Source organism: Tubulanus polymorphus, chromosome 8 (genome assembly GCF_964204645.1).
Source record: "Tubulanus polymorphus chromosome 8, tnTubPoly1.2, whole genome shotgun sequence".
Lineage (NCBI taxonomy): Eukaryota > Metazoa > Nemertea > Palaeonemertea > Tubulaniformes > Tubulanidae > Tubulanus > Tubulanus polymorphus.
In genome coordinates, this window is record NC_134032.1 from 12,752,021 (window position 1) to 12,768,917 (window position 16,897).

The following is a 16,897-nucleotide window of genomic DNA, read 5'->3' on the forward strand; positions in this document are numbered from 1 at the left end:
AGCCTAAAAAGGCCAGATTTTAGATCATTTTTACATAGCTAAATGTTTGAATAAGTAGCAAGAGCACCTAGATGAAAAACTAGGGTAAAGTCCTTCTCGAGACAGGGCGTTCTGAAACAGGCGTCCGTTTCGCAATCCGCAGCTGCGTGTCACGTGACTTAAACTTCATTTTCAGGGTCTAGTGAATAAAGCCGGTATTTTCTGACCCCCGAAACTAATTGAGCGCGCCATTGAAAAAGGAATTCGTTCGGTTTAATTGGATATTTGAGAAATTTGCAAAATGGCGAGTGTGTCGTATCATATCGCTAACCTACTGGAAAAGGTCAGTTTGATGTCAAAAAAGTCCAGAAAACAGAACCTTCTCATTTTCTCTATTTTGAATGAATTTGAAAAGTTGCTTGTCATCTATCTTTTTGGTTGAATGTAGGCCTAAGGTACGATACTGTACTGCAGTTTAGTCAGTATCCGGACTGCAGTTTGGTTAAATCAGTTTGTAGTTCAGTTAAAATAAGTGCAAACCCAACTGCACCCGCTGCGGTAGACCGGACTGCAGCTGTCATTGTCAGCTTCCTTAATCAGTATCTGGGTAGCAGTTTATTAGTTAGCTGATTGCAATTTGGTTTAGTCGATAATCGGATTGTAGTTCATTCAGTAACCGGACTGCGGTCAATAACTGGACTAACTGTCAGTGGGGTTGGAAATGTAGCGACTGCAGCGTTGTAAGCCGTAGCAATAATTTACTCCATGACGTTTTTTTTCTTTGAATTCCACGTTAAATGATGAAATTGATTGAAGTGAATTCACCGCGGCATTATTAGAACCTGTCAAAAATAGGCCATTAGCCGCGGCAAGAAAAAAATTGCTTCCAAACATGCTGTAGCGTGACTGCAATAAAGACAAGTCAGTATCCGAACCACTGTTTAGTCAGTACCCGTTGGTTATGAATAAATTTGCTATTTCAGATGGGTTCGGCCGATAAAGATTTTCGTTTCATGGCAACGAACGACTTGATGGCCGAACTTCAGAAAGACTCGATCAAACTGGACGACGACAGCGAACGAAAGGTCGTGCGTACTTTACTGAAACTTCTCGAAGATAAAAACGGCGAAGTTCAGAATCTGGCCGTGAAATGGTGAGTGCACGGGAAAAATAGTTGTTTTAAAGATTTGAAATATAGATGACTTGTTACTAGATTTAACTGGAGACCATGAAAATCAGGGAATTTGAATTGTTGGTGTATTGTTGTTCTTGCTCATGATGAGTGATACTAAGAACCTCTTGATAAGAAATAGACCCCTCTGAGGATATCTAATATAGTCTAGAAAATCAAGGAATTCTTATTCCTTTCTTGATTGAAAGTCAGGGAATTATAATTTTTGGTGTGTCGTTGGTCTTGTTCTCCCCCACTGAAGATTTTGATAAGTTTTTAATTCCCCAAGCTGTAACAACCCTGCTGTATTAATTCATGTCTTTCAGTCTCGGGCCACTGGTGAACAAAGTGAAGGAATTTCAAGTGGAAACTATCGTCGATACGCTGTGTACGAATATGTTATCGGAGAAAGAACAATTGAGGGATATTTCCAGCATCGGTAAGAAAGAGTTTAGACTTTTTCTGATTACCATTATTTGGTTGATAATGTCTATGCAGTACTGTTTAGCTGAAAACCCAGCTATCCCACCAGCCGCATCTTTCTACAGTGGATCTTCATTACAATGAACATTAGGAGACCAGAAAATATGTTTGTGTGTTTAATTGAAAGTTTGTTATATCCAGTATGAAATTGTTAGAATTTTGACTCAATCTTGATGGAAGTATTGAGAAATTGAGTTAGGCCTATCATTAGCAACACCTCATGAATCCTCGCTTGCCACATGTTGCCTAAGTCATGGTTTGTTTCGTTCATTTAGGATTGAAGACAGTGATCGGTGAATTGCCGCCCTCATCAACGGCGCTCGCTGCGAGTATTTGTAAAAAGATCACCGGTAGACTTACTAGCGCTATTCAAAAGGTAAAATATCTCAATTCAGCTCCCTTTCTCCGGTCTCTGACCCACAATTCAGCTCCCTCCCATCTCTCTCCCTCTCTTCCATTCTCTACCGCCCCCATTACAACCAAAAAGGAATCACCTCAATCTCAAATAAAACTTTATGAAATCTGACCCCTGATATTTCAAATCTATGTGTGTGTCTGTGTTTCAGGAGGATGTGTCGGTGCAGTTAGAAGCGTTGGATATTTTAGCCGATTTGCTCAGTCGCTACGGTGGATTATTAACGAGTTTTCATCAGGCGATTCAACAAGCTTTACTACCGCAACTCGCTAGCCCGAGATTAGCCGTCAGAAAACGCTCGATCATCGCTCTAGGTACGTAAGTCTATTCCGGTGATCAACGTCGCAATCATCCGTATTATTGTCAACCTTGATAGTCGCCACTCGGTCTTTGGCCGATCAATTCAAAGTCATTCACTTCATGAACAGGTTGGCCACTTACCTGGAAATCAGGGATCATTCATTTATTACGTATGCATAAAATTTGAATTTTTCAACCCCCTCTACACGCAAAATCGGCTATTTTTCATATACATTAAGCATTACAGTAAGCAATTGCACTGACCCCTCCCCCCTCCCCTAATGCGTACGTAATAAATGAATGACCCCTAAGGTAATTTTGAGGCTATGTCAGGGGAAATATGTTGAGATTGCTAGTAACATCATGTGTATAATCAAACAGTTTCCGTCTATGTCTTACATATTTGACTGCGTTAAATGATTGGATTCTTAGCTGATCAAGTCGGGGAAAACAATGTTCATGTCGGGGGGGGGGAAAGCTGGTCAAATAAAAATCGCCACCCTGATTGAGAAGCCATGTTTTAGTCTTCACGCGAGTGTATCAAATAGGAGTTGCTCCGGAAATATTCAAATCACAGCGTTCAGACTCATCCGTTTCTCGAATGGTTGGCTCCGGGTAGATTTACTCCCTTTTTTCTAAGGATAGAGTTCGAATAAAACTGATACTGGGGAATTTTGTGTTTTTCAGGTTTCTTAGTAACGAGTTGTAGTAACAGTTTATTCATCGAACTGATCAGTTTTCTGTTGACTGAATTGTCGAAAAATTCAAACATTTCAACAACGCGAACTTATATACAGTGTATGGGAGCTATCAGGTAAAATATCATCAAAGGCATCACGACACCAAAAGCTCAAACCTCTCCATTGCAAACACCTCTCTCCACTGCATTTGATATCCATTGTAGATATGTTTTACTGTGTGTTAATTGTTTTTTTGTTTGTTTTGTTTTTCAGTCGTCAGGCGGGTCACCGTATCGGTGAACATCTCGAGCGCATCGTGCCGTTAGTGATTAAATTCTGTAAAATCGAAGACGACGAACTGAGAGAGTTTTGTATCCAGGCGTTTGAATCGTTTATACGCCGCTGTCCGAAAGAGATATCGCCGCACGTTTCAGCTGTACGTATCAGAAACGGGAATAGAAACCAATTGTTAACACTTTCAGTGCTGACTAATTAACACCCTATAGTGCTGGAGATAATTTGAAAATTCTGAAAAATTCCACCCATGTGTGTTGAATAACAGGAATACCACTATAGTGCGACTACACCGCGGCGCAGTGTAATGTTAGTTACTAATATTTCACTACGTTTGACAGGTGCTGCCATTTTTCAAGAGAGATAATTACTAATTACATCAATACACCGCAGTGCGGTGTACTAGCAAAATCTATCTCTGATTTATATACCGCATTGCGGTGTAGACGCACTGAAAGCGTTAAGAGTTTTAGTATATTGATATAGAATCCACACGAATGCTAAGGAATGAAAGCCCTTGTATTATTAAGCCCTTAGTATGATCCCGTGGGATAAGCATATCTGAAATTTTGCTTGCTCCCTCAAAAATCAACTTGCCCTACACAGCCAGTCCTACTCGACGTGGCACAATCCTCCGTTGTGATAATGATAACCTACTTGCCCTAATGAAAATATACTTGTCCCAAGCAATCGGACCAGTGCTTACATGATGTTAAACATGTGAAATTTTTCCTTTGAGCTAATGATGTATTGCAGGCAACATTTCTGCTATCATAGGCCTAATCTAAAACTGAAGGTAACTATCAGGTTACAGCCAAAGCCTGAATGAAATAAGATAGCTCAAAGGAATTGATTTATCATCATTAGTGTGCAGGGGTTCCATACATGTATATTATCATCATAAGATATGGATATTTTAGTGTTTCATCAATGGTTTATAATCATTACCTGGTTAGTTTGATCATCTCGCCCTATAGATAATCGAACTGTGTGAAGAGTATTTGTGCTACGATCCGAATTATAATTACGACGAAGAGGAAGATGAGGATGCGATGGATGTGAATGATGAGGAGGAAGAGGGGTAAGTGTTTGTGAGGAGTAAGAGGGAAATCATCGATGTGTTTTACGTGGTTCCCACTGTACCGGAAAATCGGGAAAACTTAGGGAATTTTAAAATGATATTTCCCGGTTTTTAGATATTGCAGAATTCTGATTGATTTCCTCTGATGGCGGAAATATTTTTGAAAATCATTTTATACTTCGTGTAGCTTAGTTGTGGGATATCAGTTGCTTGCTGAACCGCGACTTCTGTCGCAATCTTTTATGAAAATAACCTTTGTCAACTACAGGATGGCATCTGTTTCTAGTTGGAAAACAATCCATGAGGTCCTCGGGAAATACTTAGGAAATTTTGAATTAATCATGGTAATATTTGTGTTTGTGGGGGAGGGGAGTGGAGGGGGTTTGTGTTTGGAGGGGAGTGGATGGGGTGTAGAGGGGAGTCACTGATCTATTGTTTATGTTTGTCTAGTGAGAGTGATGGGGAGAGGTGAGGGGAGTGCAGGGGGTGTGGAGGGGAGTCACTCACTGATCTGTTGTTTATGTTAGTCTAGTAGTGAAAGTGATGACGAGAGGTGAGGGGAGTAGAGGGGAGTCACTCACCGATCTGTTGTTTATGTTAGTCTAGTAGTGAAAGTGATGACGAGAGGTGAGGGGGTGTGGAGGGGAGTCACTCACTGATCTGTTGTTTATGTTAGTCTAGTAGTGAAAGTGATGACGAGAGGTGAGGGGGTGTGGAGGGGAGTCACTCACTGATCTGTTGTTTATGTTAGTCTAGTAGTGAAAGTGATGACGAGAGGTGAGGGGGTGTGGAGGGGAGTCACTCACCGATCTGTTGTTTATGTTTGTCTAGTGAGAGTGATGATGAATACAGCGACGATGATGATATGAGTTGGAAAGTTCGTCGCGCGTCTGCGAAATGTCTCGACGCGATCATCGCCACGCGACACGAGATGCTCGTCGAATTCTACAAGATCATCTCTCCCACTCTTATCAGTCGATTTAAAGGTAAACTATTCTAAAATTGAAATTAGTTTCTGTCCAAATACTGAAGTTCTTATTTACTCTTGGAACTGTTTAGAACAGTCTACTGGCCTGCAATTGAAAGAGATTTTAACATACAGTAAACCCCCGATATACCACCCTCCCATATACCGCCACCCCCCGCTTACTGCCAAATTTTCTCATTGTACATCTCTATACAAATACCTAGTAAAACACCCCCAATATGCCGCTATACTCTCGATACGGGATCTAGATTTCTCCAAAATTGTTCTGCACCGATGTGGGGGGTATATCGGGGGTTGACTGTGTCATAAATTTTTGCTGTCTGAATTATCTACATAAAGGGTCTTAAGATTCGAACATACTTACTGTAAGTAAGTAATACAGACTTAGAAATTCTTTAACTGGGCCTCAACATTATATGTATATATTTTGTAGAGAGGGAGGAGAATGTAAAAGCCGATATATTCCATGTTTATATAACGTTACTGAGGCAGACGAAACCGAGCGTACTCACTGAACCCGACGCTATGGAAGAGGACACCGGGTAAGTAGTACTGATTTCACTTAAAGATTATCATCCACCAAAAATGATCTTGAAATTCCAAATTTTCCTAAAGTGATATATGCTGTATCAAAACTCTTTGATCCTAGAGATGAAATATGAAACCAAGGAACAAAATTTGCTACTTCTTTTTAAGTTCATTAATCATTTGATTAGTCTTGATTTTCTTTGACATTTTGATCAACTTCTTGAGTACATACCGTAACTAATTGAGGTCTTACCCTGAGTAAGTCTGAGATATCTGAGATATGGTCTGAACCCATGTTCTGCACCCGTTGCCAGCGAGTCAAGTTGAATCTGAGAAAAAGCTTCCATTTTGTGAAATTTCTTGAATTTTGATGTTGTTACCATATGTGTAGAGAGAAATAACACCCCTGAAGGGTCTGTTTCACGAATGAATTATCTTTCTTACATTCTATCTATTTTTAGACCGGTGAGTCTGTTACAGTCACAGATACCGACGATCGTGAAAGCGTTGCATCGACAGTTGAGAGAGAAGAGTATTAAAACTCGACAGGGCTGTTTTCTGTTGCTCACCGAGCTGGTGCAGGTGTTACCCGGGGCGCTCACCGATCACATCGGTATACTCATACCCGGCGTTCAATTCTCACTAGGGTAAGTATGATCTCCATTTAGGACCTTATGTACAGTCAACCCCCGACACGCCGCCCACATCGGTGCAAAACGATTTTGGTGGTATAGAGAGTATGGCGGTATATCGGGGATGTTTTACTATGTATTTGTATAGAGATGTACATTGAGAAAACCTGGTGGTAGGCGGGGATGGTGGTATATCGGGGATTGACTGTACGTTGGTCTATGCTCCCTCGGGGGGGGAAAGGGTCAAGGCTTTTGTCTCTGACCTAGAACCTAGAGTGCTATGGTCTCTATGCTGCTGCAGATGGTTCACCTAGAGCTGGTATTGCTGTGGTCTCTACGCTAATCCAGGAGGCTGACCTAGAACCTATAGTGCTGTGGTCTTTACCTACACTTCCCAGGGAGGTTCATCTAAACTGATAGCGCTGTAGTCTCTATGCTCCCCCAGTGAGTTCTCCAGGCACCTTAAATTTCTTCCATGGGTGGCTCTGAGAATATAAGAATCACTAGTACATATTGTCGGTCAGCCTAATCGAGTAGGCAGAATTAGTTTCAGCTGTAGCTTTGAATATCCGTCACTGAAATAATGTTTGTATCTGTTTTCAGGGATAAGAATTCTAATATGAAAATCGACACATTAGCGTTTGTAAATTGTTTATTGACGACGCATGCACCGACAGTTTTTCATCCCCACATCGGAGCTCTTATTACTGTAAGTATCAATTTTTGCTTCAGAAAGTATTTCTCGGTGGAAGTTCTTAAGACCCAGGTTCGGTTTGTTTCAATCATTGACATTGAACTCAAATGATGTCCAAACACACCTGGTGGATACCCACATAGTATAAATGGAATTCTCTATTGCTATAGTAGTTTGTGTTCTACTGCACACTAGCAACAGTGGATCCTCACTTGCCACAAGTCGATTCCTCTTTTGTCACAGAAGTTGATGTCCTACTCGCTGAACACCAGCAAACCGGGAGGATCCTCCCTTGCCACAATAGCTGTTTACATATCTTAAATTCAGATTTATATATTTCAGCCGATAGTTCACGCGGTTAGCGACCCGTTTTATAAAATCACATCGGAAGCTTTGTTAGTTACGCAACAACTCGTCAAAGTTATCCGACCGCTCGGTCAGTATCTCCTCCCTATTGTCAACTACTCGTAAAATTCGAAAATGAAAATTATTTATTCGTACTTTTTCAGACGTCGAGGTGTCTTTCAATTTCGCTGTTTACGTGAATGAATTGTACGACTGCGCTCTGAACAGACTGCAGGCTTCAGATATCGACCAAGAGGTGAAAGAGCGCGCGATTTCATGCATGTACGTATCATCGAACCTCCTACCTCTTATTACACCTTATTAGAGAGAATAAGACATGTGTTTATTAATTCATACAACTATTTAATTGATGGTTAACTGCTCACCATCTGTTTCATACTGCGAGGGTCAATATTCTATTTACCCGCCTATAAATGCCAACCAATTCTTACCCTTAAGTGCTGGAGATATACTTCGGGTATTTCAGACAATTTCACCCCCCCCCCCCCCCCTCATTGCGTTTGGTATAACGGGCATTCCGTGTATCTTCACCACAGCGCGGTGTATCGTTAGTGACTCATGGCTGCGTTGCTTCGAGTCAGAAAATCTTGCCATCATCTTCATAATTTATATATGAGATTTAATTTTGTCTGCTCTCTTTTACGTTCTAGGGGTCAGATAATTTCGAACGTCGGCGACACGTTGACGTCGGAGTTGACGAAGTGTTTGCCGATATTCCTCGAGCGTTTGAAAAACGAAATCACGAGACTGACGACGGTTAAAGCTTTGACGATGATCGCGTCTTCGCCGCTGCAAATCAGTCTTCAAACAGTACTCGTACGTATTGTAAAAACATCTAGTTATTAATAAATCAATACTTCAGTACGAACTCAGTGCCACGGTTAACTTAGAATTTTGTTCATGGCAGAACTGTGTCTGGTTTTATTAGCGATATCGATTGTTTGTTGAATTCGAAATTTCAGGGCGAAGGAGTACCGATTTTAGCTTCGTTTCTCAGGAAAAATCATCGAGCCCTGAAACTTTCAACCCTGACGTGTTTAGACGTGCTGTTTATTAATTACGGTAAGCAGATGATGCAGGGTTTCTACGACTCCTTAAAAAGTCCTAAATGGAAAATTCTTTTAAAGTTGCATGAAACTCCTTTAATTTGAGCAAAATATCTGAAACTCCTTCAATTTTGAGAAATAGGAAATTAGAAATTTTTGTCTAGTTTGTAGTTGTAAAGTTAACTACACCTTAATCGATACAGTTTGGATTTGTTTTTACCCTGATAGGTTGGTTGGTAACTGTATTAGAAACCTAGTTTGGGTAGAGTTAAGAATAAAAATGTACTTTTAAAACCACTGAATTAATGGTTTACCGTAATGAACAGTTCCGACTTGGGAGGAGTCTACTGTAATGGATATATGAAAGCGATGCAAGCACTTCCTCAAAATTTGGAATCAAAACTCATTTTCTTATTGAAAACTCATCGTATCCAGGAATGACTGATCTGTAGGGACCCTGTGATAGTGTTTTTCAAAGCTAGGGTTTATTACGGGCATTGAATGAGTGCAGTGAATTGAAAGCGTTGAAAAACTTTATCATTGCTTTGAATCGGCGTGAATTTACACGGAAGGCCTTGAAAATACAAAGTACGAATTTGAATTGTAGGTGACGCGATGACGCAATCGATGGTAGCAGACGTAATGAAAGAAATTCCGTCGCTGATTTCCGACACTGATTTACACATTTCGCAGTTAACTCTCACGCTGTTGACGTCGATTTGTAAAGGTCACAAATCTTGTACGACGAGCATTCAAACGTCGGTACTGCCGCACTTACTCACCCTCATCAAATCACCGCTTTTACAAGGTATGTACGTACGTTCTCTAGACCAACGATTCTTTTCGTAAATAGATTGAAATCGTTAGTTTCTTCAGGGGTAATTATACCGTATTTGAATTCGTTGAGGTATAATATATCATTATGCAGCTTGAAACCATCCCTTCAGTTAGTTACGTAGAAGTGTGGACAATCAGTTTCTTTCTAAAGATAAGCTGATAAAATGTCTAATATCTGCTGCTGTTTGTAGTTCATCTTCGATTAGAAACCTCTCAGAGAGAGTCCTTGTGAAGTGTAGATGATAAGTTTTTGAAAGCGTGCTGATAAAATGTCTAATATCTAATTTTCACTGAGAAATGTCTCTGGTGAAGTCCTGAACACATGTTAAGTGTGGACAATCTGTTTCTGAAAATGAGTTTATGAAATGTCTAATGTCTGGTGTTTGTAGTTCATCTTCAATTAGAAACCTCTCAGATAAAGTCCTTGTGAAGCCTGGACGATCAAAAATAGGAAGAATAGTAATAGAGTATTGAAGTACTGAAGGGTGGGTCCTGCATTACGTACATTTGACCCTTTGTACCCACTCATGAACCATATAAACACCAATAGAAATTGTCGACTCCAGTTACTCCATCACTTCACGACAAAATTGAAATTTCAGTTGATGATATTTTTCGTTTGATATTTACGTAGGTGGAGCGTTGAACGCGATGTTAGAATTTTTCCAGGCTCTCGTCGCGACGGGAACGCAAAAATTGGGCTTCAAAGATCTTCTGCAGATGTTGTTATACCCGATTTATAGTCCGACGCAGGACAATACAGCTCAACTTCATAAACAGGTTCGTAGAAGAGAACAGCGTTTCAGAATTTTTCATCAGGGGTACCGGTAACTAGGTTTTAACAGATCAGGGAGTTCTGGATTTACTTTTCCATTTCCCTGCTGGGAAAATCAGGAAATTTTTACTCTTTCTTGAAAATCGGGGAAAAGTATGCAAATGTTAGGTGTTTTGTTGTTCTTGCCTGTAAATGAGTGCACCGTGCATCTGTTGAGTAAGATATAGCCCACGATGAAGATATCTGCTAATTTGATCGGGGAATTTTTGGTCTTTGGTCAGAGAAGTCTCGAAAAAAGATAGAAGAATTTGGATGTTTGGTGTTTTGTTGTTTTTGCTGGATGGTCCTTTATATTAGAGGGGGTTTGCGAGAACTTGACCATTTGTGGCATCTAAAACTAACTACTTGTATTTCTATATATTTCAGGCTTATCATTCAATAGCGAAATGTGTCGCCACGTTAACGGTCGTCTGTGAAAACGAGGCCTCGGCCGTAGTCACTCAATTCATCAATGATATCAAGGTAAATTTCTAAATCTTGCGCTTTAAACGCGTCAGCTCGCGTGAATTCCAATGAATCTATTGAATCCGTGATTCCTTTCAGAACGCGAAATCTACCGATTCGATTCGATTGTTCGCTTTGCTCTGCGTCGGAGAAATAGGAAAATTCATGTGAGTATTTTATTTGTCGAGTAACAAATTTTAACAAATTTTAAGTATTTGCCCGGGTTTCAGTATGTATTCAGTTCAGTTTAGTCGAGTCAATTATCTTAACCCTATTGAACTGGGATGTAGCTTTTTAGCGAAACATACATAACCCAGCTCAAAACTTGTGATTTCAAACGCTTATGAGTTTAATTTTCGTTAACGAGAAAATAACCTAAAGCAATTTCAATTCGTTGAATGTGAAATTCGGGAGTTAGAAATTGAAATGAGTGAAATTCGTTTGTTATCGTTTTGTAGAGATTTAAGTCATCACAACGACCTTCAGAATGTGATATTAGAAGCGTTCAGTTCACCGAACGAAGATGTGAAATCTGCTGCATCATTTGCTTTAGGTACGTTAGCTAGCAGACGCAGTTTTCCTGAACTCATCCGGTGAAATCAATAAGTTTTATGAATATTTTTGTACTCGGTGTATGTTCTAGGAAATGTAAGCGTTGGTAACCTGCCGACGTTTTTACCGTTCGTTCTCAACGAAATCGAGAATCAACCGAAACGTCAATATTTATTGTTACATTCGTTAAAAGAGATAATTAGCTGTGAATCGTGCAACGCGAGCGGAATCAGTGATTTACAACCTTACGTCGAGTCAGTTTGGTAAGTAGTTGCAGTTCCACAGAAGTGTGCGGTTAATTTTGACTGTGGATCCAGTTCCACAGTAGTGTTTGGTTTATTTTGACTGGATACAGTGCCACAGTTGTGTAGGTTTGATTTGACTGTGGATCCAGCTCCACAGTTGTGTTTGGTTCATTTTGACTGGATACAGTGCCACAGTTGTATAGGTTTCATTTGACTGTGGAGGTGGATCCAGTTCCACAGTAATGTTTGGTTTATTTTGACTGGATACAGTGCCACAGTTGTGTAGATTTGATTTGACTGTGGATCCAGTTCCACAGTTGTGTGGGGTTTATTTTGACTGGATACAGTTGCACAATTGTGTCGGTTAGTTTGGTGGGTTTATAATTTGACTGTGGATCCAGTTGTCAGTTGTGTGCTTATTTGACTCTCAAACCAGTTCCACAGTTCAGTGGACTTGATTTGACTCTGGATCCAATTCCACAGTTTGTGCTGAATTAAACCCCGTGGTTGTATGAACTTTCTAACAATTTGTTAATTGTATTTCGTCAGGAATTTGCTGTTGAGTCATTGTGAATGTCCGGAGGAAGGAACGCGTAACGTGGTCGCGGAATGCCTCGGTAAACTGACGCTCATCGATCCGGAGATGTTGCTGCCGAAATTGAAAAGTTATCTAAATTCGAATTCGGCGATGACTCGTAGTACGGTCGTTACAGCCGTGAAATTCACCATCTCCGACCAGGTCAGTATTGTATAAATAATAGTTTAGTCTTTTAGAATACAGGTAAACTGCGGTAAAGTTGAGATTGGTAAAATTCTACTCCGAGTTGGGATCAAATACTGAGTAAGAGTTGAGAAATACAGTAGACTCTTGTCTCTTACTGTGGTAAAGTTGAGATTGGTAAAATTCTACTCCGAGTTTGTGTCAAATAATGAGTAAGAGTTTGAGAAATACAGCAGACTCTGTCTCTTACTGTGGTTAAGTCGAGATTGGTAAAATTCTACCCCGAGTTGGTGTCAAATACTGAGTAAGAGTTTGAGAAATACAGCAGACTCTGTCTCTTACTGTGGTTAAGTCGAGATTGGTAAAATTCTACCCCGAGTTGGTGTCAAATACTGAGTAAGAGTTTGTGAAATACAGTAGACTCTTGTCTCTTACTCAGTTAACTTGAGACTGGTAGAATTCTAACCCGAGTTGGTGTCAAATACTGAGTTAGAGTTTGAGATTCTGTCTCTTATTGCCTATAGTTTAAGGTCTATATGATTCAGATACCGGTAATCTATAAGAATTGTTACTCTATTTTCAGCCACAACCGATCGACCCGTTGTTGAAAGGCAGTATGGGTGATTTCCTGGCGACGTTGCAGGATTCGGATTTGAACGTGCGTCGTGTGGCGTTGGTCGCGTTCAATTCGGCGGCTCATAACAAACCGTCGTTGATACGCGATTTACTGGAAGCCGTTTTACCTCATCTCTACCACGAAACACAAATCAGAGTAAGTTTTGAAAATGATCCACGGTTCCCGGTTAACTTCGATTTTAGACAGTGATTTCTAGAGGAGTTAAAACTCAACTGCGTCGGAAATAATTTTTAGCAATTCATTGTGGTTCTTATTGTTTCCTTTAAAATTTTTTAGCGAGAATTAATTCGTGAAGTTGAAATGGGTCCATTTAAACACACAGTCGACGATGGTCTTGATATCAGAAAGGTAAGACGTTCTAAATGACTCGAGGTGGGCTTAGGGCAGAGTTTTAGGCCGAGATGGTGGGGTGAGGGTTAACATTTTAGATCGTCCTACATCACGCATATGTTCAGGACCTCATCCAAAACATTTTCATTTGAAAATGAACATTAGACATTTTATCAGCACACTTTCCAAACTTATTGTCCACACCTGACATGTGTTCAGTGCTTCACCTGAGACATTCTTAATGAAAAGTGAAATAAAAACACCAGAAATTAGACACTTTATAGTAATGGCGGGCGACAATTTAGGTACATTTTCGTGAAATTTTAGTGCATATTACTGCTTTAAGAAGTATTGTGGACTTTCGTCATAGATCAATGTCGGGTGGAATTTTTCACCTGTCATTTTCAATAGGGTTCCTGGTCAGAATAGGGTTGGTTTGAACCCCCACTGGGTCCACCGCTGATGGGGCTATAATGCAGGGATATATCATATCCTGGCCTGATTTTCACCGTTTATTATCTGATATTTCAGGCTGCATTTGAATGTATGTACACGTTATTGGACGCGTGTCTCGATCGTATCGACATTTTCGAATTTCTGAACAACGTCGAGGAAGGTTTGAAAGATCATTACGACATAAAAATGTTGACGTATTTGATGTTGGTTCGTTTGGCTCATCTGTGTCCGTCTGCCGTTCTACAACGTAAGAATCGAATCGAATCATTTTTGGTTCCTTTGCAATTGGTTAATATATACGAGTCAATCGAGGCGTCAGTTGTGCACAGTAATGACTAGATCATCTTAGTTCTATAGCTAATCAAAACTAATCTTTAGATCTAACAGTGTGGCTACTGACCTGGAAAAATCTGGAAAAACAGGGAGTTTAACAAATTTTTTGACCCAGTTCTGGAAACGGTTTTAACTTGGATCCCTCGGGCCAGTTTTATAGACCAATTTCAACTATAAACTAGTTTTATTGACGAATACTGGTAATATAAAAGAAAAAGTGAAAGTCTGAATTTGTGAAATTACACAAAGTTTTATGATTTCTTGTTGTCAGGATTGGACCGTTTGGCCGAGCCGCTGAAATCGACGTGTACGGCTAAAGTGAAAGCGAATTCGGTAAAACAAGAATTCGAGAAACAAGACGAATTAAAACGCTCGGCGATGAGGGCTGTAGCTGCTCTGCTTACGATTTCCGATGCAGGTGAGATTCATACATATTTTTTTTGAATCGATTGAATCGAAATTGTCGGTTCAGTTGTCATCAGATAATGCGTCACGGAGTTCAATAGAACAGTACATATGTTTATAGCTTACGATGAATACGCTTTGGGTTAATTTCGGGTGTTTTAAAGGGAATGAAAGTTTCTTAAATTCACTTATTCTCGCGATTTGTTCCCGCGATGATCCGCCAAAATTGCGGAGGTCCTGATAGTGGCGGATAACTGGGAGTTGTCTCTCTATATTTAATTCCATTTACCAAATGTAAGTCGTCATTTCGACAGGTGGCCGGCACGATGACATTTCTCCGACCAAACAGAGTTCAGCTATATTAATGACATTTCACAAATTTTTTGTTTGTTTTCTTGTTGCAGAAAAAAGTCCGCCGATGAACGAATTTCTGACGCAGATCAAATCGAATCCGGAGTTGAGTTATATGTTCGAGAGTATTCAGAAGGATACGTCTGCTTCGAGCTCGGAGACGTCGCTAATGGATACGAGTTAAACCGGCGCCCGAGTTGAGCAGACGGAATTTCGAATTAGGCGTCGGTTTTGATGATGGTGACGACGATGAACTGTTACTCTTCGATTCAAACTGACCTGCTTGTAAATATAGACTGGAGAAGTGCTCGCATCGGGGTCGCGCTTCTGTTCACCTGACCCTCTCTCACTTTGTTCCCTAACTCACCTATTCTCACCCCCCTATCTTCCCGACCATCCCACTCTTCACCTCTCCGGGCGCTCATTACCTTGCTATTTCCCGCTTCCTACATCCCTGTCCCCCTTCCCTCTTCTAGCTCCTCCCACTGTCTTCACTCTCTCCATCTCAAACTTTCAGACCTCTATCGGAAGAGTACGGACGAAACTTACAAATGACATCGTCATCATTTCCATGTTCTCAAAGACTTCTTATCGGCTAGTAACGTGTCAATTAGAGATATCACAGATAATGTGCTCTTCTTATGGCTGATATTTTGGAGTTGAACTTGAGAACGAAAGTGGAATTTGAAATGCTTTGATTGTGTGTGACATGTAGTTTTTGACCACGTCAGATGTGTTGGTTCCATTGTTTGTTTCAGTTTACGTTATAAAAGACGTTGTTTTCTTGGTTCAGAATTTCGTGAATGAGTTGAGACAATTATGTGTTAGGTTGAATGTGCAGAGGCTCCTTAAACGAAAGAAATCAACTACTACGGATCCTCAGAACTTTGAGACCCGGTTCCATAGGTGCAGTTGTGAGTCAAGATGTGACTCTTGAGTTAGCGCATTTAAAATGAACTTGCCTCACAACTGTGGAACAGGGGCCGGGTTCCATAGTCTTGGCTTAGACTTGACCATGTTAGTTCTATAGCCAATCTAACAACTTGAGACCAATCTTAAGACTTAAGCCCACTTACGGACTTGAGTCTCGACTGTGGAACCGGCCCCTGGAGTTGGAGGACCTAAAATTCAGTGAGGATACTAGTAGGGCAGGGTTTTGTACTGTGGTAGAGTCTTACATTGCCAAATCCCTGTGAGTGAGAATGGGTCTTGTAGTGCAGAGATCTTACAATGTGAGGGAGTATGTTCATTCACAAGGCTCCAGTATAAAGTTATTAATTTCATCAAGATGTTAAGTTGTCTTTTTTGAGAAGGAAGGACATTCTGTGTATAACTGTATGATATTAGCATTTTCGTTAACTTTTCGCGCTCCGCAGAAAAAATTCTTGTGTGCTTTAGATTCGTATGTGCTTCACGCGTCGTCTGTCGATGGCTATTATATTATCATTTATCATTGTAAAAAAATTTACTCTGCAAAATAAATTTTCATGTAAAACTAGAGATATATTCTTGAGGATTATTTCTTGGAGTTGCTGCTTAATAAGTTAGTTCATACATTCTTCGTTTTTACGGGGCTGAGTTCTGACGGGCCAATATCGCTTTCCTACCGGCAGGAACTGGTATATAGAGGATACAAACATGAACATTCAATATGAAAACATAAAATATTAAGAACTTTAGCTTTAAAATCGTACAAATAATCTTCAAAAATATTAAGCATTTCCAAAATGAAACACATGCAGTTTCAAGGCAAATCAAATCAAATACATGGAGCACAAGCAATTTTTTAAAACAAATATTGCCATATGGAGGATGAAATCGTCCTTATTCTCACTGTTTAATAAATTGAGTCATAATTCAAGGCTCGATTTTTAGCCTATAAAATTTTATTTTTGTAATATATCTTATTTACACTCGCATATCTAACAACACAATGGGAAAATTGAAAAGTCAATAACAAAATACTTGTTTAAATCGAACAAAGAGAAGTAACGGACAGTAACTAATTAGTCTTAACTAATTTATTTATTTTGTTTAACACTCAAATGCATAACGGGTATTAGATTAGTAAAATATAATTACCGTCAAGTGTCG

At 40.0% G+C, this 16,897-nt stretch overlaps 1 protein-coding gene across 1 annotated transcript; it reads left to right on the forward strand.

Annotated features, from left to right (window-relative positions):
- The first annotated feature begins 159 nt into the window (after positions 1 to 159).
- Positions 160 to 16,271, forward strand: LOC141910150 (cullin-associated NEDD8-dissociated protein 1-like). Its single transcript, XM_074800873.1, has 28 exons — positions 160 to 322; positions 963 to 1,132; positions 1,477 to 1,589; positions 1,909 to 2,009; positions 2,200 to 2,362; positions 3,036 to 3,162; positions 3,302 to 3,464; positions 4,300 to 4,403; positions 5,235 to 5,389; positions 5,825 to 5,933; positions 6,381 to 6,566; positions 7,155 to 7,260; positions 7,588 to 7,681; positions 7,755 to 7,872; positions 8,262 to 8,427; positions 8,574 to 8,673; positions 9,265 to 9,465; positions 10,129 to 10,274; positions 10,696 to 10,791; positions 10,873 to 10,940; positions 11,232 to 11,326; positions 11,417 to 11,588; positions 12,120 to 12,309; positions 12,875 to 13,063; positions 13,205 to 13,276; positions 13,790 to 13,961; positions 14,319 to 14,465; positions 14,857 to 16,271. The coding sequence occupies exons 1-28, from the start codon at positions 281 to 283 to the stop codon at positions 14,985 to 14,987; spliced, it is 3,696 nt and encodes a 1,231-aa protein (XP_074656974.1). The 5' UTR covers positions 160 to 280; the 3' UTR covers positions 14,988 to 16,271.
- Positions 16,272 to 16,897: the final 626 nt, after the last annotated feature.

What these genes read in the sequence shown, in the direction of transcription:
- LOC141910150 (XM_074800873.1), top strand. Translation starts at nt 281, where the DNA reads ATGGCGAGTGTGTCGTATCATATCGCTAACCTACTGGAAAAG. An exon ending in ACGCTCGATCATCGCTCTAG is followed by an intron (nt 2,363 to 3,035) that starts GTACGTAAGTCT and finishes TGTGTTTTTCAG; the next exon opens with GTTTCTTAGTAACGAGTTGT. An exon ending in ACATCGGAGCTCTTATTACT is followed by an intron (nt 7,261 to 7,587) that starts GTAAGTATCAAT and finishes TATATATTTCAG; the next exon opens with CCGATAGTTCACGCGGTTAG.